Raw genomic sequence first — 22,960 nt, 5'->3', positions numbered from 1 at the left:
TTCTACCTGATGTAGCTTCTCACTACACTCCTAAAGCAAATACAGTGATACCTCATTTTACAAACGCCTCGTCATACAAACTTTTCGAGATACAACCCCGGAGTTTAAGATTTTTTTGCCTCTTCTTACAAACTATTTTCACCTTACAAACCCACCGCCGCCGCTGGGATGCCCCGCCTCCGCACTTCCGTTGCCAGCGAAGCACCCATTTTTGCGCTGCTGGGATTCCGCTGAGGCTCCCCTCCATGGGAAACCCCACCTCCGGACTTCCGTGTTTTTGTGATGCTGCGAAAATTCACTTAACAGCCATCTCACTGAGCAACAGAAATTCTGGGCTCATTTGTGGTCGTAAGTGGGAGATGTACTTGTATTGTTTCTTCCAACTACAATCCTGAAAGACAATGGACCAGATGACCTGGACGGACGGAGGGGAGAAGGACAGAGGTACAACTCCTGCTTTACTCGAATAATCCTCAACTCCCAACTGTTCAAAGTTACGACAAACTGCCCTCCCCCCGCCTCAGAAAGCTACTTACAACCTGGTTTTGAAGTTCGGGTGTTGTTCCCGTCCTCCCTCGTCCACAAAAGTCACACGGTTGAATTTTGGGAGCCCTTAAGGCCACAATGTGTTTGCCAGAAACCTGCGTTTATTCTGAGTTTCTTGCAGTAAACGTCAATTGCGAATGAGCTCACTTAACAACCACACGCTCTTTTAACGACCGCTATGGGGGGGGGGAAATCTGGTCTGCCCACTTGGTGCCTTAATTTATGACCGTCACGACTTAACAATCGTAATTGCCAGCCTTAACTACAGCCATAACTTGAGGACTACTGTAGATACAGAACTGTGGTGGCGTAGTGGTTAGAAGGCGGTACTGCAGGCTACTTCTGCTGACAGTTTGAATCTCAGCAAGCTCAAGGTTGGCTCAGCCTTCCGAGGTCAATAAAATGAGGACCCAGATGGTTGGGGGCAAAAGGCTGACTGTAAACCGCCTAGAGAGGGCTGCGAAGCACTGTGAAGCGGTACAGTGATCCCTCGTTTTTCGCAGGGGATGCGTTCCAAGACCACCCGTGAAAAAACGAATTTACGTGAAGTAGAGGAAATTTTTTTTTTAATGTATTTAATGAGTATTTGGACTTTTAAAACCCACCCTTTGCATTAAACAGCCGTTCTATAATGTTTCTCAGCTGGAACTACATGTGATATCCTACCAGTTTCTTTAATAGAGTATAGTAGTGCTGTAGAAGAATTTTATGAATTTTTTAATGGATTTAAAAATTTTAATGGATTTAAACCCCCTTTGAAAACCCATGAAATAGCGAATCCGTGAAAGATGAACCGTGAAGTAGCGAGGGATTACTGTATATATGTCTAAGTCCTTCCTTCCTTTCCTCCCTCCCTCCATCCCCTTCTTTCTTGCCATCCCTCCCACCCAGTATTAGAATGCAGTATTGCAGACTCTGCCCACTGCCAGGAGTTCGATCCTGACCGACTCAAGGTTGACTCAGTCTTCTGTCCCTCCGAGGTCAGTAAAATGGGGACCCAGATGGTTGGGGTCAAGGGGCTGACTCTAAACCGCTTAGAGAGGGCTGCGAAGCACTGTGAAGCAGGAAACACATATAAGTGCTATTGCTATCGAGCCCAACAGATCTCAAATCCAAGCACCTATTTTTCTCGCAAATGCCAAGAAATTCAATTTCCCAAATGGGAATGTCCATTTCCGGACGTGGCCCAGCTGCAACCTTCAGAAATCCCAGAAGTAATCTACAACTATCTAGAAGGCCCTAGATCAGAATAATACGCAGAATCAAAACAACCGAAATTCCAAACCAAAAAAGAAAAAAAGAAAAAAAGTTAGCCGTACTAAATTCCCGGGTGAGGGCAATGAGGATTAATGTGGCACGGCGTGCCAACTTCTTTCTTTCTTTCTTTCTTTCTCTTTCTTTCTTCCTTCCTCCTCCTTCCTTCCTCCTTCTTCTTTCTTCCTTTCTTCCTTCCTCCTCCTTCCTTCCTCCTTCTTTCTTCCTTCCTCCTTCTTCTTTCTTCCTTCCTCCTTCTTTCTTCCTTCCTCCTTCTTCTTTCTTCCTTCCTCCTTCTTCTTTCTTCCTTCCTCCTCCTTCCTTCCTCCTTCTTCTTTCTTCCTTTCTTTCTTCCTTCCTCCTCCTTCCTTCCTTCCTCCTTCTTTCTTCCTTCCTTCCTCCTCCTTCCTTCCTCCTTCTTCTTTCTTCCTTCCTCCTCCTTCTTCTTTCTTCCTCCTCCTTCCTTCCTTCCTCCTTCTTCTTTCTTCCTTCCTTCCTCCTTCTTCTTTCTTCCTTCCTCCTCCTTCCTTCCTCCTTCTTTCTTTCTTCCTTTTTCTCTTTCTTTCTTCCCTCTTCCTTCCTTCCTTTCTTCCTCCTCCCTCCCTTCTCTCTCTCCCCCCACCTCTCTTCCTCTCGCTCTCTTTCTTCTCTCTCTCTCTCTGGAAGAGAATACATCTTTACACTTATTTATGCAGGAGATTTTTCTTCCCAAATCACCCACTTACACAGGAATCGGCAGACTGTTTTCTTAATAACAAGTGCAAGGGCAAACACTATTGTGGGGTTGCTTTCTGAGCTCGGTGCTGTTCTTTTAGACGTTTCGTGACCTAGCTGGGTAACCTCCCCAGTGCTACAGGAGGACGGAGTTTGCTCTTTTTCTCAAGTTACAAATATTCCCTTCGGTCGGGTAATCCTCCTTAAGGAATCTTAAGATCTGTGTCCTCCAGGAGTTAAAGGGAGATTATGTTAAAAGCTTTTAGATCTAAAAGGTAAGGAGATTTTTGCAACCTTAATACAAACCACCTACCCTAAACCTCAGATTGCCCAAACATCAATGGGAAGCCGGCTGAAAACGTGCTCCGTCTTGACCAACCATGTTTGCAAGCACTTTTTCTAGTGTGACTTCACAATCTTTGCAGTGGAACATGGAAGTCTTAAAGTTTTTGGACCCCTGACAATTGTAAACACACCTGTGAGCTGAACTCCCACAACAAGCCCGGGCAAAGGATTAGAATTATTGTATTGGCCAAGTGTGATTGGACACACAAGGAATTTGTCTTTTGGTGCCTATGCTCTCAGTGCACATAGAAGAAAAGATACATTGGTCAAGAATCATGTGGTTCAACACTTAATGATTGTCATAGGGGTCAAATAAGCAATGAAGAAACAGCTGCGAGAGCAATCATGGGCTTTCCCAAATATGCCCATGTTACTCCAACACTCTGCAGTCTGCATTGGTTGCCGATCAGTTTCCGGTCACAATTCAAAGTGTTGGTCATGACCTATAAAGCCCTTCACGGCACCGGACCAGGGTATCTACGAGACCGCCTTCTGCCGCACGAATCCCAGCGACTGGTTAGGTCCCACAGAGTTGGTCTCCTCCGGGTCCCGTTAACTAAACAATGTCGTTTGGCGGGACCCAGAGGAAGAGCCTTCTCTGGGGCGGCTCTGACCCTCTGGAATCAGCTCCCTCTAGAGATTAGAACTGCCCCCACCCTCCTTGCCTTTCGTAAACTCCTTAAAACCCACCTCTGTCGTCAGGTGTGGGGGAACTGAGACATCTCCCCCTGCCTATATAGTTTTCTGTGGTATGATATGACTGTATTTTCATATATATTGGGGTTTCTTGTTTTTAGAATTTTTAAATGTATTATTGTTATTTTAGATTCTAACTGTTAGATTTGTCATTATATATATTGTTTTTATCATTGCTGTAAGCCGCCCCAAGTCTACGGAGAGGGGCGGCATACAAATCTAATAAATAATAATAATAATAATAATAATAATTATTATTATTATTAATAAAAATCTTAAGGATACAAGGATAAAAGTGAGGCAGCATCTCAGTGGCTCGAAGCAACTCGGCTTAAATGGACATTCGGTTATCTGTGGAAGCCCCTTGCTTCCAAAACCCTTCCATCTATCGAAAACATCTGGGCCTAAAAGATCCACAGGGGAAACCCTCACTCGACACATGATAGAAGCTTAGCAAAAAATGACCTTTTTTTGGTTACTCTCGGCAGCCATACAATCTCAACAGGCCCAGGTTTTTCTGTCCTAGCCTGTCTGAAAGGGCTCCCGTGCTTTTCTAAATTGAGCTTCCCGCGGGGATAAAGATTGGGGTTTATCCCAGAGGTATAGTACATTTTGCACGGAGGAAAAGAAAAGAGATGGGAAGGGAAGGAATGAATGAGTAGTGAAGGAAGGAAGGAAAAAGGGTAGGAGAGGAAAGGAGGAAGGATGGATATAGAATAGAGAGAGGGAGGTAAAGTAAAGTGAGAGGAGGAAGAAAGAAGGAAGGTAAAAGAAGGGGAGGAAAAGGAGGATTGGCAGAGGGAGGGAGGATATAGAATAGAGAAGGAGGTAAAGTAAAGTGAGAAAAGGAAGAAAGGAAGGTAAAAGAAGGGGAGGAAAAGGAGGATTGACAGAGGGAGGGAGGGAAGGAGGGAGGGAAGGAGGGAGGGAGGAACGAACGAAGGAAGGATGGGTATAGAATAGAGAGAGGGAGGTAAAGTGAGAGAAGGAAGAAAGAAGGAAGGTAAAAAAGGGGGAGGAAAAGGAGGTTTGACAGAGGGAGGGAGAAAGGAAGGAAGGATGGGTATAGAATAGAGAGAGGGAGGTAAAGTAAAGTGAGAGAAGGAAGAAAGAAGGAAGGTAAAAAAAGGGGAGGAAAAGGAGGATTGACAGAGGGAGGGAGGGAGAAAGGAAGGAAGGAAGGATGGGTATAGAATAGAGAGAGGGAGGTAAAGTAAAGTGAGAGAAGGAAGAAAGAAGGAAGGTAAAAAAAGGGGAGGAAAAGGAGGATTGACAGAGGGAGGGAGGAAGACTGAGTTGGAAGGGACCTTGGAGGTCTTCTAATCCAACTTCCTGCTTGAGTAGGAGACCCTACACCACTTCAGACAAATGGTTATCCAACATCTTCTTAAAAACCTCCAGTGTTGGAGCATTCACAACTTCTGGAGGCAAGCTGTTCCACTGGTTAATTGTTCTAACTGTCAGGAAACCTCTCCTTAATTCTAAGTTGCTTCTCTCGTTGAGTTTCCACCCATGGCTTCTTGTCCTACCCTCAGATAGCTTGACTGCCTCTTCTTTGTGGCAACCCCTGAGATATTGGTGCTATCGTGTCTCCGCTAAGACTAGACATATCTAGTCTAGAGGTTACTGTCGAAGGAGGTTATTGCAGAACGTGTCAAGGACCTGCCAATTTGGTAGATAAAACTGTCTCTTCGGTTTCCTATGAAACTTTCAATCGTAGGAACACCCATTCCTTTGGAGGCCAGAAGTCCAACATCTGGCTAATCAATTTCAATGAAGTCGAGATGAGTCAAAAGTCCGTTATCTCGATATAGAGAACGACCTTCGGCCGAATCAACTGATCTGCAGGCACCAAGGCGCCTCGCAAGGCCGTTCTATCTTGCTTAGTCAGAGCCCTTAAGAGACATGGAGAATCATTCACCTTAAAACACACACATACATAAAGAGAAGCTAGCAAATCTAGGACTTCAACTCACTCAGCAAACGCCATGAAAATGCAAGGGATTAGCCAATGTCTGGGAACCAAACACGTCCAGGGTTGACGTCGCGCCGCAGAGAAAGTGCCCTGGTTTGGTATTTGGTCAATGAATTAAATTTGGCCTTCTTAAATTAAATTAAAGTTGGCCTTCTCCGGGTCCCGTCGACTAAACAATGTCGTCTGGCAGGACCCAGGGGAAGAGCCTTCTCTGTGGCGGCTCCGACCCTCTGGAATCAGCTCCCCCCAGAGATTAGAATTGCCCCCACCCTCCTTGCCTTTCGTAAACTCCTCAAAACCCACCTCTGTCGTCAAGCGTGGGGGAACTGAGACATCTCCCCCTGCCTATGTAGTTTTTGTGCATGGTATGACTGTATGTATGTTTTTTATACTGGGGTTCCTTATTTTTAGATTTTTTAAATGTACAATTGTTATTTTAGATTTTAAATTATTAGATTTGTCAATACATATTGTTTTTTATCACTGTTGTGAGCCGCCCCGAGTCTGCAGAGAGGGGCGGCATACAAATCTAATTAATAATAATAATAATAATAATAATAATAATAATAATAATAATAATAATAAAATTCCCAGCCAAGCCCGGCTGCGTTTGAGCGAGATTTTGCCTCTGCACAGAAAGTTTATAAATGAAGAATTAATATGAGAACAATTTTGAATTTATATTAGAATTAGTTCAAATATGAAAAATTATAATGAGAAATTTAACAAGTCATTTCTTTCACATTTATAATAATGAATCGCATTTAAATATGTATTCTTTTTTTCTGTATTTAAATTTATACTTTTGAGATAAGCGGGGAAAATACAACCCCTTTTTATGTTAAATGTATGCGTGTCTGTATGTCCATTTTATGAAAATTAATAAAAATGTATAATTAAAAAAAAGGAAGCAAAATCTTGTGCGGCGACGCACGCATGGGATTTCAGCATTTTTTTTGCTTCTGTGCATAAGCAAAGTCTCGCTCAGATTGTGTGTGGGCTTGGCTGGGAATTTGTAGGCGAAGTTTCTCTCCAGCCTTCGCCTAAATCCCCCCCCCCAAGAGGTAGAAGCAGACCCCAAGTTGAAGTTTCTGCCCCCCCCTTCAACCCACACGAAAAGACCCCAAAGGGGGAGACTCTCTGCAGCCATACAGACGTTCATTGCACATATCCGGCCCGGGGGCCGTAGTTTGAGGACCCCAGAGTTGGTGCAATATTTAAAAAAGGCAAGTCATTTTTTTTAACCAGCAAAATAAATTTTATATACAGTGGTACCTCTACCTACAACCGCCTCCACTTACAAACTTTTCTATATAAGAACCGGGTGTTTTAAGATTTTTTTTTGCCTCTTCTCAAGAACCATTTTCCACTTACAAACCCGAGCCTCCGAAACTGTAACGGGAAAAGGTGGGGAGAAGCCTCCGTGGGGCCTCTCTGGGAATCTCCTGGGAGGAAACAGGGCCAGAAAAGGTGGAGAGAAGCCTCCGTTGGGCCTCTCTGGGAATCTCCTGGGAGGAAACAGGGCCGGAAAAGACAGGGAGAAGCCTCCGTGGGGCCTCTCTAGGAATCTCCTGGGAGGAAACAGGGCCGGAAAATGCGGGGAGAAGCCTCCGTTGGTCCTCTCTAGGAATCTCCTGGGAGGATACAGGGCCGGAAAATGCAGGGAGAAGCCTCCGTGGGGCCTCTCTAGGAATCTCCTGGGAGGAAACAGGGCCGGAAAATGCGGGGAGAAGCCTCCGTAGGTCCTCTCTAGGAATCTCCTGGGAGGAAACAGGGCTGGAAAAGGCAGGGAGAAGCCTCTGTGGGGCCTCTCTAGGAATCTCCTGGGAGGAAACAGGGCCTCCACCCTCCCTGTGATTTCCCCAATCGCACGCATTATTTGCTTTTACATTGATTCCTACGGGAAAACATTGCTTCTTCTTACAAACTTAAGAACCTGGTCACGGAACAAATTAAGTTTGTAAGTAGAGGGACCACTGTACCAGCAAAAATTTTCTCACGGACCACCAGTGGTCCACAGATCACCAGTTTGTGACCATTGGACTAAAAGACCTCAAAGGTCCCTTCCAATTCTGGTATTTTTAAAAAAAGAGGAACTGGACAGAAAGCAGAAGGCTCCACATTCCAAGTGACATCTGATGACTGGGGAACTGTCGGATTAAAGCTTTCAAAACTGAATTCATTCTGAATGATGAAACTTAAAACTGGCTTCGCCGGGCCACTCCGCCTCCAAGGACTACAGCTCCCAGAATGCCTCGCTGGCATAACTTTGGACTCATAAACCTGGGACGCAGCATCCTGATTCACAAACGGTGAATAGGGAAGAAAGAACTTTGGAGCACTCAAATCTGGGTTCGTTTGGCACCCCAAGTAACGGCGTGTTTGATCAAGTTTTTTTTTAAAGGCAACCAAAGTAATACCGTGCCGGCTAGGTTCACAAAACACCTCCCAATAAATCCAATCCAAAAATCAAAAGACTGACAATCTCGGCGCTAAGTATCCAAAGGTAACTGAACTTTCTTGGTTTGAAGAAGTTTCGGTTCCTTTCCAAGAAGCTTCCCAAAGCATTGAAGCACCTTTGGGGCAACACCTTTGGTGCTATTGCTATGGATTGAGGCTGAGTCCGTCTGTGGAGGTCTACCCATCCTCCCCAGCCCTTTCTCAACGTATTGTATTCACTTCCTTCTTTCCTTCCTTCCATATACCTCCCTCTTCCTTTCACATGTTTTCCAACCTTCCATCATTTTCCTTCCTCTATCTTCCTTCCATTAACTTCTTTCCTCCCATCTTCCCTCCTTCATCAGCTATTTTCCAACCTTCCATCAAGTTTTTTAAAAAGCAACCAAAGTAATACCGTGCCGGCTAGGTTCACAAAACACCTCCAAATAAATCCAATCCTCTTTCCTTCCTTCCATGATCTTCCTTCCTTCATCGGCTATTTTCCAACGTTCATCAACTCCCTTCTTTCTTTCTTTCTTTCCTTCCTTCCATCTATCTTCCTTCCTCTTCCTTTATCATCTATTTTCCAACCTTCTTTCTATCATTTTCCTTCCTTCCATCTTATTTCATTCCATCTATCTTCCTTCCTTCCTTCTTCTTCCTTTATCATCTATTTTCCAACCTTCTTTCTATCATTTTCCTTCCTTCCATCTTATTTCATTCCATCTATCTTCCTTCCTTCCTTCTTCTTCCTTTATCATCTATTTTCCAACCTTCTTTCTATCATTTTCCTTCCTTCCATCTTATTTCATTCCATCTATCTTCCTTCCTTCCTTCTTCTTCCTTTATCATCTATTTTCCAACCTTCTTTCTATCATTTTCCTTCCTTCCATCTTATTTCATTCCATCTATCTTCCTTCCTTCCTTCTTCTTCCTTTATCATCTATTTTCCAACCTTCTTTCTATCATTTTCCTTCCTTCCATCTTATTTCATTCCATCTATCTTCCTTCCTTCCTTCTTCTTCCTTTATCATCTATTTTCCAACCTTCTTTCTATCATTTTCCTTCCTTCCATCTTATTTCATTCCATCTATCTTCCTTCCTTCATCTTCCTTTATCATCTATTTTCCAACCTTCTATCATTTTCCTTCCTTCCATCTTATTTCATTCCATCTATCTTCCTTCCTTCATCTTCCTTTATCATCTATTTTCCAACCTTCTATCATTTTCCTTCCTTCCATCTTATTTCATTCCATCTATCTTCCTTCCTTCCTTCTTCTTTCTTTATCATCTATTTTCCAACCTTCTTTCTATCATTTTCCTTCCTTCCATCTATCTTATTTCATTCCATCTATCTTCCTTCCTTCCTTCATCTTCCTTTATCATCTATTTTCCAACCTTCTCTCAATCATTTTCCTTCCTTCCATCTTATTTCATTCCATCTATCTTCCTTCCTTCCTTCTTCTTCCTTTATCATCTATTTTCCAACCTTCTTTCTATCATTTTCCTTCCTTCCATCTAACTTATTTCATTCCATCAATCTTCCTTCCTTCCTTCTTTATCATATTTTCCAACCTATCATTTTCCTCCCTTCCATCTTCCTTCCTTCCATCCTTCCACGATCTTCCTTTATCATCTATTTTCCAACCTTCTTTCTATCATGTTCCTTCCTTCCGTCTACTTTCCTTCCTTCCATCTATCTTCCGTCCTTCCATGAGCTTCCTTCCTCTTCCTTTACCATCTATTTTCCAACCTTCCTTCCTTCCATCTTCCTTCCTCCCTCCCTCCCTCCTTCCCTTTTTTCTTTTTGCATTGGGTACTTCGGGGGACACAAAACGAAACGGGATAAGCAAGCTTTTAACGAAACAGAAGACGGGAGGTGGAAGAAATCAATTCACGCAAGAAACACAGCCCGGAGAAGCAGCCACAGAGCAACAGCACGTCATAACAAATTTAGCAGCGCCACAATAGGAATCATTTTTAGCACTTCTGTTTAGCCAAGCTGGGTCTCCGGTGGTGGACGGCAGAGGGAGGACCAAAAAAAAAAAAAAAGCAGGGAAGAAAAATGTTTTTTTTAAGAGATTCCAGAAAGAAAAGATTTTAAAAAAAGGGGGGCAAAAAAGGCTGTAACTGTTTTTTCACTCCTGAACACATGCACACCCCAAAAAAGCACTTTGGGGGTAGCTTCCTTTTCCTAAGATTAAAAAAAAATGGAGGCTACAATTATGGATGTTAAAAACCTCTATTATGAAAGGAACAAGATGGGATGTTTCTTCCACAAGGGTCAAAAGTACCTCCACCCCCTCCCCACCCCAAAACTTTTTCAGAGGTGGCCAAGTTGGAAGCTATAGCTCCAAGTAATTTAGAGTAGCGGCCCTCGATTTTTGGGGTACCAGGGACTAGTTCCGTGGAGGTTTTCCCACACATTGGAAGGGGGACATAATTTTTGTGTGTTGCCTTCATCCCACGAATTTGCACAACTTGGTTTCTGGCACGCCAAAAAACGGGAGGGTTGAGGGACCACCACTCCTATAGAGCCAAAGGTAGCTTCTTCTTAGAAAACGGCAAGCTCTCCTTTTAACCAGAAACTCATTTTGCATCGTGTCCAAACAGGAAACCTTCGTCTCCTTAGGTGGACCAGTACCAGAAGATAAATTTGTCTTGGAGGCCAGGTGCGCATAAATAAAAACACACCTGCAGGCCTACTAACACTAAAGTTGGCTCTTCTACGACACGGGGTCTTCAACTCCCATAATTCCTGAGCTAGCATCATTGGCTCAGGAATTTTGGGAGTTGAAGTCCACAAGTCACAGAAGAGCCAACTTTGTCTGCCCCTGTACTAAACAGAAGAGCATTTTTTGGCAGCTCAGGGTGGAATTGTGGTGTCTTTGTGGATGCCATTCTTCTCTGGTTTCATCACCTCCGGCTAGATTTGGTCTACGATGGGCAATGATGACTTGCCATCTTTGGATGAGTGGGACCTCCTGCAAGAATTCAAATTTTGAGCCAGAGTCACCTTCTCTCTTAGATATAATAGTGGAGGGTTATTTTTCCTGACCACCGAGTTTCCCGAGGGCTAAAGATAAAGAGTAAACCAGTTCCTCCAGCTACAAATACTGTCACCAATTTACAAAAGGGCTTCGACGTGCCTAGGAGTTTAGGGAGCTCTTATCTGGTGCCTAAAACAGGTGTCTCCCACTCGGTGCTTTGTTGCACTTCCAAATATCTTGAAGAAACCCTTTCGAGGTTGGGAAACCCAGGGATGGTCATCGGAGGCGCCAGGGCTCCCCGAGACAAGGCTAGGAGGCTTTCCTCAGCCCTTCTCAAAATTGTTTTTAAAAATTAAAAGTGGTGCAGAAGTTGAGAGATCTCTAAAACCCAAAAGGATGTCATAGTTCCTGGGTAATCTCTCACGGGAAGAAGGGGGAAAGCTGGCGTGGTTCCTGGGCAATTAAAAATTATCTTCAGGAACAAGCATGTGTTTATTATTGGGAGAAAACAAAGTGCCTATTCTGGACTGTCTAAATCAAAAACTGACATCCATTCAAAGGGGCTACCTTTGAAAAGTGTTCGGAAACTCCAGATCGTGCAGAATGCAGCTGCGAGAGCAGTCATAGGCTTACCTAGGTATGCCCATGTCACACCAACACTCCGCAGTCTGCATTGGTTGCCGATCAGTTTCCGGTCACAATTCAAAGTGTTGGTTATGACCTTTAAAGCCCTTCATGGCATCGGACCAGAATATCTCCGAGACCGCCTTCTGCCGCACGAATCCCAGCGACCGATTAGGTCCCACAGAGTGGGCCTTCTCCGGGTCCCGTCAACTAAACAATGTCGGTTGGCGGGCCCCAGGGGAAGAGCCTTCTCTGTGGCGGCCCCGACTCTCTGGAACCAGCTCCCCCCAGAGATTAGAACTGCCCCTACCCTCCTTGCCTTTCGTAAACTCCTTAAAACCCACCTTTGTCGTCAGGCATGGGGGAATTGAGATATCTCCCCTGGGCCTATACAATTTATGTATGGTATGCTTGTATGTATGTATGTCTGCTTAATAATTGGGTTTTTAAAGAATATTTTAAATTGTATATTATTAGATTTGTCATGAACTGTTTTTATTGTGTTGTGAGCCGCCCCGAGTCTACGGAAAGGGGCGGCATGCAAATCAAAAGAAAGAAAGAAAGAAAGAAAGAAAGAAAGAAAGAAAGAAAGAAAGAAAGAAAGAAAGAAAGAAAGGGAGAAAGAGAAAGGAAGGAAGGGGGAAAGGAAAGGAAGAAAGGAAGGAAGAAAGGAAGAAAGGAAGAAAGGAAGGAAGGAAGGAAGGAAGGAAGGAAGGAAGGAAGGAAGGAAGGAAGGAAGAAAGAAAGAAAGAAAGAAAGAAAGAAAGAAAGAAAGAAAGAAAGAAAACCTAGTCAAAACTCATTTGTGCTGGCTAAGGCATGAATTGGTGATTTGTGATTTAAACAAGACCACCAAATTTTGCGCCTCTTTTAATTATTAACTCCAGCAGATTAAAGACGTGTGGAATTCTGGGAGCTGTAGTCCACATATCTTGAAGCATGCCGGCTGGTGAATTCTGGGAGTTGAAGTCCACCCCTCTTAAAGTGCCCAGGTTAATAGACTAGTGCTGTAGTCCAGATATCTTGAAGCATGCCGGCCAGGGAATTCTGGGAGCTGTAGTCCACATATCTTGAAGCATGCAGGCTAGGGAATTCTGGTTAGTTGAGGTCCACCCCTCTTGAAGTGGCCAAGATTGGAGACTCCCTGTTACAGACCAGTGTTTCTTAACTTCAGCAGCTTAAAGATGTGTGGAATTCTGGGAGCTGCAGTCCAGATATCTTGAAGCATGCTGGCTTGGGAATTCTGGGAATTGAAGTCCACCCCCCTCTTCGAGTGGCCACCAATTTGAGAATCACTGCTACAGATCCCCCTCCCCCCAATCTAGCCTCTGTTGGGCCCTACTGGAAAGATAAACCAGACAGGAAAAACAACTTTGGCAAGAGAGATTTGCTTGGGGAAAAAAAGCACATGACTGGGTCACATGGAAGCCAAACACTCCTGAATTCTTCTTAAAACTATCAAAGCTTCATTGTTTACAAAGATTATTGGCTTTAGATTCCTTTTTTTCCTCCCTCTCCAGCCTTCGCAGATACACATAACTCAACTCTGCGGTCATCAGCGCCCCGTTACTTTTAGATCGATCCGAAATTATCCACTTTCAAATTCACGGGAAAGGCCTTGGCTGATGGATGCAACTTAACTTAACCTAACTCCATCCGGACCGGAGGCTTGTCAAACTGACCCTCGTCACCCTTTTCAGAGATTCTCAACCCTCCCGAAGAGTGGCGGGTTCAGACTTTTTCTTTAGAAGACGAGTAGTGGGAATTTGCCGCTGCTCGCTGAAACAGCGGCAATGGCTGGCGGAACCAGCCCCCCGGCGAGGAAAAAACCCTCTTCTGTGCATGCGCGAAGGTTTCTGCGCATGCGCAGAGGGTCATTCCTGCGAACGCAAAATGCGCATTTCCATTGCGGTGCGAATCAGTAGGGAAGGTGAAGTGGAACCCACCCTGTTGTGAGTGGTCCTCATCCACCTCTGGTAATGATAGATTCTGAGCAGGAGGAGAAGCCAGGCCCAGCTGGGCCAGTGGTTTTGCCAGCTGATGCAGAGGGAGAGTGAGGGAGAAACAGACCAGGATGAACCCGAAGGGCCACCAGAGTTGGCAGATATGCCAATGCGAGTAGGGTATGACTTAGAGGAGGAGGAGGAAGGCCATGAGCTTTTGCTAGAAGACTAAGAAAACAGACAAGAATACTTGTATGGGAAAAGGAAGTAGTCTGTAGTTTGTTAACCCTAGAGAATTACTGACTACTCCCCATAAGTATTTAAGAATGGCTGATGGGAAATTCAGGGTGGAGTTTCAATGTTTGGTGGTAATGGAGTTCCGTTGATGTTTGAGGTTCCATTCAGGCTACGCCAGCCAACTATTGTTCCTCAGCTAAAACCCTTGGAATAAAAGTGCCTTGGTCTGCGGAGAGACTGAAAAGCTTGCAAAAGTAAGTCAGTGAAACCGGAGACTCTTTATCTCATAAAGGAATGCGCAATTAGCCTTGATCTTTGAGACGCTGGGCTGACATCTTTTAACTCCCCTCACTGAGAAGCTGCCAAGATGACCTCACGTGCATGAATTCGGCATGTATTAATGCTGCTTTCTATACAAAAAGGATAATTTAAAATATCAGCGCGTGGATTCCTCCTTCTTTTTTTTTCAATCTGGGGTAGAAAACTTTGGGGCAACCTTTTCAAAAGTTTTGGCTACCTTTTCCAAATCTAGCCTTTGACCCGGAATGATTTTTAGGGAAGGTCATGGGGCGAATAGTAACCTCCGCCCCAACCAGCGTGGAGGGTCCTGTTTTGTGGGTCGACCGAAAAGGGGGAGGGGGAATTAAAACCTTCTCTTGTCGCCAGTTACAGCCTCTTTCAACATTTTTCTTTCAGAAAGCGAGGTGGGTTGGTGGGTGGGTGGGTGGGACCGTACAAGAAAACGACAGACTTGCCTTGTGAGGTCGAAAAGAGGGAGACAGGCTGAGAGGAAGTAACAAAGGAATCTGAAAGGGAAATACAGACGGTGAGACGTGGTAGCCTAAAAGAGGAGGCAAGCAAGTACAGTATACGGTTAATCAGGAAGGGGCCGGGATGCCTGTTCTCAGAAACGGCGGCGGGGTCTTGGTGGTGGTGGTGGTGGTAGGAAAAGGGGAAACTGCTCACTCACCTTGATGTAAAGTATGTGTGAAACCCAGCTCTACCCACCTGCTCCAGAAGGAAAAAAGGACAGGTGTGTAACATGAGTAACAATAAAGAGGTTGGACATCGTGTAAAGCCACAGTATTGGTGGGCCTTGGCTTAGGGTTTCCTGCCTGAGCAAGGGGTTGGACTAGAAGACCTCCAGGGTCCCTTCCAATCCTGGGAAGGAAGGAAGGAAAGAAGGAAGGAAGGAAGGAAAGAAGGAAGGAAGGAGGGAGATGGGAGGGAGGGAGGGAGGGAGGAAGGAAGGAAGGAAGGAGAGTGGGAAGGAGGGAAATGGGAGGAAGGGAAGGATGGGAAAAGAGTGGCAGAGAGGGAGGAAAAAAGTGGGAGGAAGGAAGGGAGGGAGTGGAAGGAAGGAAAGAAGGAAGGACGGAAAGAAGGAAGGAAGGGGAGTGGGAGGGAGGGAAATGGGAGGAAGGGAAGAAAAGAGTGGGAGGAAGAGAGGAAAAAATGGGAGGAAGGGAGTGGAAGGAAGGAAGGAAGGAAGGAAAGAAAGAAGAAGGAAAGAAGAAAGGAAGGAGGGGGAAGGAGGGAGGGAAGAAAAGAAAAGAATGGGAGGAAAGAAAAAACTGGGAGGGAGGGAGGAAAGGAAGGACAATAGCAATATCATAATATACTGCTTTACAGCCTCTCTCCAAGCAGATTACAGAGTCAATCTTTCCCTCCCTCCAACAATCTGTGTCCTCATTTTACCCACCTCGGGAGGACGGAAGACTGAGTCAACCTTGACCCTGCTGAGAATCGAACTGCCAAACTGCAGGCGGCAGTCAGCAGAAGTAGCCTGCAGTACTGCACTCTAACCACTGGGCCACCGAGGCTCCATAGAGGTTGGGTGGCTACCTTAAAGTGGGGAGGCGCTGTAGGAATGGACATTACTATGGCAAGGGATGGATTAAATCTGGGGTCCCAAAAGGGTTGAGGGCCACTGGACCAATCGATCTCCAAGGCCCATTCCCTTCCCGACGTTACAAAATCCTAATCCCATACCAAAGTTCCCAGAAATCAATGTTTTGTTGAACAACCATTTTATTTGGGGTGTTTTAACTGTTCGTACATTATTTTTATTTGCTGTACGGCGTCCAGAGCCTGTAAGGAGTTTGACAGCTTATAAATTTAATAAATTAAATCCTCAAGCCCTCCAAATCTATCTTTGGTTCAGAGTGTGCAACGCACACATCTCAAAGAATGTGCAACTCCTTTGTCTTGGCGACTGTTTTCCTGAAAACATGCTTGACGAGGAGAAATAATAATAATAATAAATTTCTTTTAAAAAACCCTCCAGAGATTTATCCAACCTTTCTCCAACTTCAAAAGCAGTTTGGAAAGAAAGAAAGAAAGGAAAGAAAGAGAGGGAGGGAGGGAGGGAGAAAGGAAGGGAGAAAGGAAGGAAGGGAGAAAGGAAGAAAAGTAGAGTGAGTAAAAAAGAAAGAAAAAGAAAGAAAGGGAGAGAGGGAGAGAAAGAAAAAGAAAGAAAGAAAAAGAAAGGAAGGGAGGAAGAGAAATAAAGGAAGTGAGAGAGAGAGAGAGGAAGGAAGGAAGAAAAGGAGAGTAAGAAAGAAAGGAAAAGAAAGAATGAAAGAATGAAAGGGAGGGAGAGAGAAAGAAAAAGAAAGAAAAAGGAAGGAAGAGAAATAAAATAAGTGAGAGGAAGGAAGGAAGAAAAGGAGAGTAAGAAAGAAAGGAAAAGAAAGAATGAAAGAATGAAAGGGAGAGGGAGAGAGAAAGAAAGAAAAAGAAAGAAAAAGGAAGGAAAGAAAGAAAGAGAAAGAAAGGGAGAGCGAGAGAAAGGAAGGAAAGAAGGGGGAAGAGAAAGAAAGAAAGAAAGAAAGAAAGAAAGAAGGAAAGAAGGAAAGAAAGGAAAAGTAATGTGTCCAAACTCGAGATGGACCAATTTAGCAATGGTTCTGGCGTGGTGCCCGGCACCAAAAGCATTCCTCGCCCCTCCTCTTCACCCCAAAATTTCAACACCCAACCTATTTAATCAGCCGTGAAGAGTGTCTCTTATCTTTGCCAAAGCCTAGTTGACGATTTTTTTTTTATTTTTTTTCGGTTGGCACCTGGGGCTACTTTGTTTGTGTGTGAGAGTCTCTACTTTTCACAAAAAGCACATTGTATATCCTTGGCAATGTGCTGCAACACACACACCCCCACGCGCCCCCCCTCTGGCTCCAAATGCAACGTTACAGGGGCAGTGAGCGCACACAATATAGCGAAAGGTGCATGTCTGGAATAAATGAATAATGAGAAAAGCTTTTTTTTAAAAAAAAAATAAAGCTGGTTTATAATCCTCCCCTCCCTGCCAAGATACCTCCGACCTCAGCAGTCCTGCAAAGGAGCAATTCAGTCTCACTTTGGTCAGAGGTTATGAGACGGGAGTGTTTATTTAGATTTATGGGCCCTTGCAAAGATTTGCAACCCGGGCGGGTGTTAGGAGTTTTGCAGACCGTTCTGGATGGTTCTTTTGGCGGCTGCCCAGCTGGGATTTCTATCCAATTGAAGCCACTGGGCTAAAGCTTTAAAAAACACTCGGAAACACTAGGTCAGTGATGGCGAACTGACGGCACGGGTGGCACGCGGAGCCATATCGGCTGGCACGTGAGCCGTTGCCCTAGCTCAGCTCCAACAGGCATGTGTGTGCCGGCCAGCTGGTTTTTGGCTTGCACAAAAGACTCTGGGAGGGCGTTTTTGGCTTCCGGAGAGCCTCCGGAGGGAGGGGAGAGGGCAACTTAAAAGTTAAAGTTAAAAAGAGCAGCCGCAGTCCATCCCGACTTGAAACGGCTAGCAGCGAGCGCGCTGCGGCTGCTCTTTTTAACTTTAGAAGGGGAAAGAAAGACGCCGGAGACGCCTCTGGGGGACGCTGGAGACGCGGGCGAGCCAAGCGAAGGTCCCTCTTGCTGGGCACGGTGCCGGCTGTTTCTCCCGCCCGCCGGTCTCCCTGCCCAGGAATCCTCTGCAGCGCAGTCAGCCGGAGCCCCTTTAGCGCCCCGAGGACGCACCTGACTTCGGGCGGGCAGCTGGCAAAAGGCGCCCCGCTTGGAAACCTGGACCGGATCTCCCGTTTGGTTTGCGCAGGGGGGACCAATTGGAGAGGAAGCTGCAGCCGGAGGCAGAGTCCGGTGGATTCCCTCAGCTTCCCCCGCACACCCGCACACCCGCTGCGCCTTGGAGGGCCCGGGTCGGCGGCTCTGGAGCGGAACGGAGGAACTTTCCCTTCGACTGGCCAAGGATGTCTTCGGAGGGGGCCGGAGCGGCCTGAGGGGGCCGGTGCGGCAGCGCCTTTGCCTCCTTCCGCGCCCCGCCCCCGCTCGGCAATCGGCCCGGCAAGACCTGCCTCTGACTCAGGCGCTCCCACGGGGAAAGGAGAAGGCGGCGGCTCAAGCCCTTCCCCGTGCGCCCCTCCGGAGGAGCCCCTCTGGCGGTTGTCCGGGCGGGGGAAGGTGGCTGGGCCGCTGACAGGGACAGGCGGTGAGTGCTCAGAGGGGGCACAGCCCGGAGCGAGACTTGGCCTCCGCTGCGGCTGCTGCCCGTCTGCTTCTCTCTCCCTCCTTCCCTCTCTCTCCTGACATGCATGGCAAAGGTGCGGGGAGGATCGGGAGGTTCAAGCCTCCTTCGGTGGTGGCGGCCGGTTTCTTATTTTTGGGCTTGCACGCATTAATCGCTTTTCCATTGTTTCCTATGGGAAACAATGTTTCATCATACGAGCTTTTCGACTTACGTGCCTCCTTCCGGCACCAATTAAATTCGTAAGTCGAGGTTCCACTGTAATGGGTTTTTAACTGTTTTAGTATTGAATTATTATTATGTGCTGTTTTATTGCTGTTGTTAGCCGCCCCGAGTCTGCGGAGAGGGGCGGCATACAAATCCAATAAATAAATAAATTTTCACCTTCCCCTGGCTCCAGGGAAGCCTTTGGAACTTGGAGAGGGCGAAACACGAGCCTACTGGGCCCACCAGAAGTTGGGAAACAGGCCGCTTTTGGCCTCTGAAGGGCCTCCTGGGGGCAGGGGAAGCTGTTTTTACCCTCCCCAGGCATTGAATTATGGGTGTGGGCACTTACACATGTGCAATAGTGCACGCCCACACTCTTTCGGCACCCGAAGGGGAAAAAAGTTCGCCATCACTGCACAAGGTTCATTTGGAGACATAACTATGGATTGTCACAGACAGCATCGGGTGAAGCGGTTCAAACCACGGTTCAAACTACAACCGCGCGAGTGGTCTTGGGCCTTCCTGGACATGCTCATGTTTCTCCAACACTCCGCAGACTGCATTCGTTGCCGATTGGTTTCCGGATGCAATTCAAAGTGTTGGTCATGACCTATAAAGCCCTACATGGCATCGGGCCAGATTACCTGAGGGACCGCCTCCTGCCACATGAATCCCAGCGACCGGTTAGGCTCCACAGAGTCAGCCTTCTCCAGGTCCCATCAACCAACGTTGCTTGGCGGGGGCTAGGGGAAGAGCCTTCTCTGTGGTGGCTCCGGGACTCTGGAATCAGCTCCCTCCCCAGAGATTCACACTACCCTCCTTGCCTTCCGCAAGAATCTTAAGACTTGTATATGCCGCTAGGCTTGGGCCAATTAGACTCTAGCCCCCTGGCCAATGAGTGCCATCTATGTTTGAATGGGTATGATTGGGTCCTTTTGAATAATACTGGGTTTTATAGATTAGTACACTAATTGGATTTAGACGATTATATTGTATTGTTCTTCTTTTTTGTGTGTTGTAAGCCGCCCCGAGTCCTCGGAGAGGGGCCGCATATAAATCCAATTAAACAAAACAAGGAAGCAAACAAACAAAATTTTGCTGGTCAAATTTTTCGCCGTTCTCATCTAACTCAGGGGTCAGCAACCTGCAGCTCGGGAGCCGCATGTGGCTATTTCATCCCTCTGCTGCAGTTCCTTGTCACCTGTCAGCCCCACAATTTTGAGAGGAGCTTCTGGGGTTTTTGGGGAGGGGGGAGGCAGGGCGTGCTAGGAGGAGACTCTATGGCAAGGGGCGGGTTTTCCGATCAGCTCCACAACTGATAGGACTTTCGGTTAAGATAGGTAGAAGGAAAAAGGATGCCACACTTAGGAGGAGACTCTATGGTGGGGGAACCGGACTTCCGGTCAGCTCCAGAATTGAATGGGGGTGGGGGAGGGTTCCGGTTGAGACCTTTTGTGGCTCTTTAGAGTGTTTAAGGCTGCCGTCCCCTGATCTAACTTAAGTGGCCTGACGTGGAAAGACGGAACCAAAACATTTACGACAATAGAGCCAAAGGGATAACATACAAACACACATATATGAATAAGCAGGTTGAGAGAGGTGGCTTAAAAGAAGAAAAGAAAAAGAAGGAAGGAAGGAAGGAAGGAAGGAAGGAAGGAAGAGAAAATGAGAGAGAAAAGAGAAACAGAGAGAGAGAGAAAGTGAGAGAGAAAAGAGAAACAGAGAGAGAGAGTGAGAGAGAAAAGAGAAACAGAGAGAGAAAGTGAGAGAGACAGAACCAAAGAGTAAGACAGAAAGAGAAAAAAAGGGAGAAAGAAAAGAGAGAGAAAGAAAGAGCAAAAAGAGAGGAAGAATGAAAAGAATGAGAGAGAGAAAGAGAAAGAGAAAAGAAAGAGGAGAAAGAAAGCGAAAAGAGAGAAAGAATGAAAAGAATGAGAGAAAGGAAAGAAAGAAAAAATGAGAGAGAAAAGAGAAACAGAGAGAGAAAGTGAGAGAGAAAGAAACAAAGAGTAAGAGAGAAAGAGCAAAAAGAGAGGAAGAATGAAAAGAAAGAGAGAGAAAGAAAGAGAGAAAAGAAAGAGGAGAAAGAAAGCGAAAAGAGAGAAAGAATGAAAAGAATGAGAGAGAGAGAAAGGAAAGAAAGAAAAAGTGAGAGAGAAAAGAGAAAGAAACAAAGAGAAAGTGAGAGAGAAAGAAACAAAGAGTAAGAGAGAAAAGAAAGAGAGAAAGAAAAGAAAGAAAAAGAAAGTGAAAAGAGAGGAAGAATGAAAAGAAGGAGAGAAAGAAAGGAAAGAAAGGAAAGAAAGGAAGGAAGGAAGGAAAGAATATGTGGCCCTCCTGAATAAACCAGTGCTCAGCTATCCAAACGCCCCAATGAAGCAGTCACATTTTCCTTGAATCATCAAGAGCGAAGGAAGCGACCCACTCAACTATTCAGCCTGCTGTTTTGATTTGCAAATGGAAATGCTTAATTTTAATTTGCCAAGCTGCAATTTATATGCTCCTGCAACAAGGCAGCGTCAGCAACCCCATTGTTCCGAAAGGAAAGCCGAGGCTGGGGGAAAAAAATAAAAAAATAAAAGTGGGCCAAAGGCTATCTCACCAACTCATCAGGGAGATTAAAAATGCACCTGGGGCCTTTTATGTATATATATATGCTGGTGGTTACTACTTAATAAACCCAGGAAAGAAAGAAAAATTGCCTGCTTCTTGAAGTGGGGTGGGTTGGTTGGTTGGGAGGAAGCCAAGTGAACGTCTGGAAAAAAAGGAGGAGGAGGGCAGATCTAATCAGGTCTAAATCTCAGATCTCATCTACGCTTTATTACCTACCCTGTTCATTTGATCTGGTACTTGAGCCTGTTTCTCACGTTTCGATGCAGTTTTTCAGGCTCTGCCCATCTCCGAGTGTGGCAAGTGGAAAACGTTAAGCAATTTCGCCCACAGGATCGGCCTTCGAGGCTACTGAAATCCGTCCCTCGCTGCTTGAAATACCGGCTCCGTTGTACAAGCTGTCCTCGGCTTACAAACTACTGTGTTTTATCGGAGTATAAGACCCTCCTTCCCCCCCTCCCAAAAGAGGCTGATAATCTGGGTGCATTTTATACTCAAATGCAGCTTTTCAAGATCTTCCCGGCTCGCAGGCTTTTTTCATTGCTACTCCTTCCAAATAATGTTTTTTCCATCCCTAAGTCTTCGCAGGCTTTTTCATTGCTACTGCCTCCAAATAATGTTTTTTTTCCCAGCACTAAGTCTTTGCAGGCTTTCTTTCATTGCTACTCCCTCCAAATAATGTTTTTTTTCCAGCCCTAAGTCTTTGCAGGCTACTTCCTCCAAAGAATGTTTTTTTCCAGCCCTAAGTCTTTGGAGGCTTTTTTCATTGCTACTCCCTCCAAAGTATGTATTTTTTTCCATCCCTAAGTCTTTGCAGGCTTTTTCATTGCTACTGCCTCCAAATAATGTTTTTTTCCCCCAGCACTAAGTCTTTGCAGGCTTTTTTTCATTGCTACTCCCTCCAAATAATGTTTTTTTTCCAGCCCTATGTCTTTGCAGTCTACTTCCTCCGAAGAATGTTTTTTTCCAGCCCTAAGTCTTTGGAGGCTTTTTTCATTGCTACTCCCTCCAAAGTATGTATTTTTTTCCATCCCTAAGTCTTTGCAGGCTTTTTCATTGCTACTCCCTCCAAAGAATGTTTTTTTCAGCTCTAAGTCTTTGCAGGCTTTTTAAAATTGCTATGCCCTCCAAAAAATGTTTTTTCCCCAGACCTAACAAGGTTCTAACAATCTTCCTGGCTTGCAGGCTATTTCATTGCTACCCTTCCTGAAAGTTTTTTTTTCAACCCTAAGTCTTTGCAGGCTTTTCTCCGAAGAAGGGATTTTTCCAGCCCTAACCAGGCATACGAGTCTGCGGAGAGGGGCGGCATACAAATTTAATAAATAAATTTAGTTAATAAATAAAATAATGTGCTGAAGCTGACTAGACTAAGGACGCTGGCCAGACGCTGGCCTGGTAGACAGATCCCCCCCCCAATTTTCCTCCCCAAAAACTAAGGTGCGTCCTATACTCTGAAAATTATGTATTTGTTTAGCAACAGTTTGAAGTTACAACAGCGCTTTTTTAAAAAAGCGACTTACTACAAGAAGATACAGGTAGACCTCAACTTCCAACTGTTCGTTTAGTGACCGTAAAGGCCACCGTAAAAAGGGGACACTGAACCTTTTTTCATACTTATGACCAAGCTCCAAGAAAGCCTCTGGAGCCTGGGGAGGGCGAAAAATGGGCTTGCTGGGCCCATTGGAAGTCAGAAAATGGGGGAGCGTTGGTGTGTGCGTGGGGTATTGAATATGGATGTGGGCACGTACACATGGTGCGATAATGAGTACGTACATTATTTTGAAACCCGAGAGAAAACTGGCGTGGGGTCTCCTGCTTGGGCAAGACAGCTGGACTAGATGATCTCCCAGGTCCCTTCCAACTCTGTACACTTC

The 22,960-nt window shown here is 45.5% G+C and overlaps 1 protein-coding gene across 1 annotated transcript in view; it reads right to left on the bottom strand.

Moving 5' to 3' along the window:
• The window catches only part of RTN3 (reticulon 3), a 72,885-nt gene that overhangs the window by 29,006 nt on the left and 20,919 nt on the right, over window positions 1–22,960 (bottom strand). The window contains exon 2 of the mRNA XM_070766585.1: window positions 14,519–14,569. Within this exon, the coding sequence (XP_070622686.1) occupies window positions 14,519–14,569 (51 nt within the window). The remainder of the gene's footprint in view (window positions 1–14,518; window positions 14,570–22,960) is intronic.

This window comes from Erythrolamprus reginae, chromosome 13 (genome assembly GCF_031021105.1).
Source record: "Erythrolamprus reginae isolate rEryReg1 chromosome 13, rEryReg1.hap1, whole genome shotgun sequence".
NCBI lineage: Eukaryota > Metazoa > Chordata > Lepidosauria > Squamata > Dipsadidae > Erythrolamprus > Erythrolamprus reginae.
This window is presented reverse-complemented; position numbering and strand designations above follow the sequence as displayed.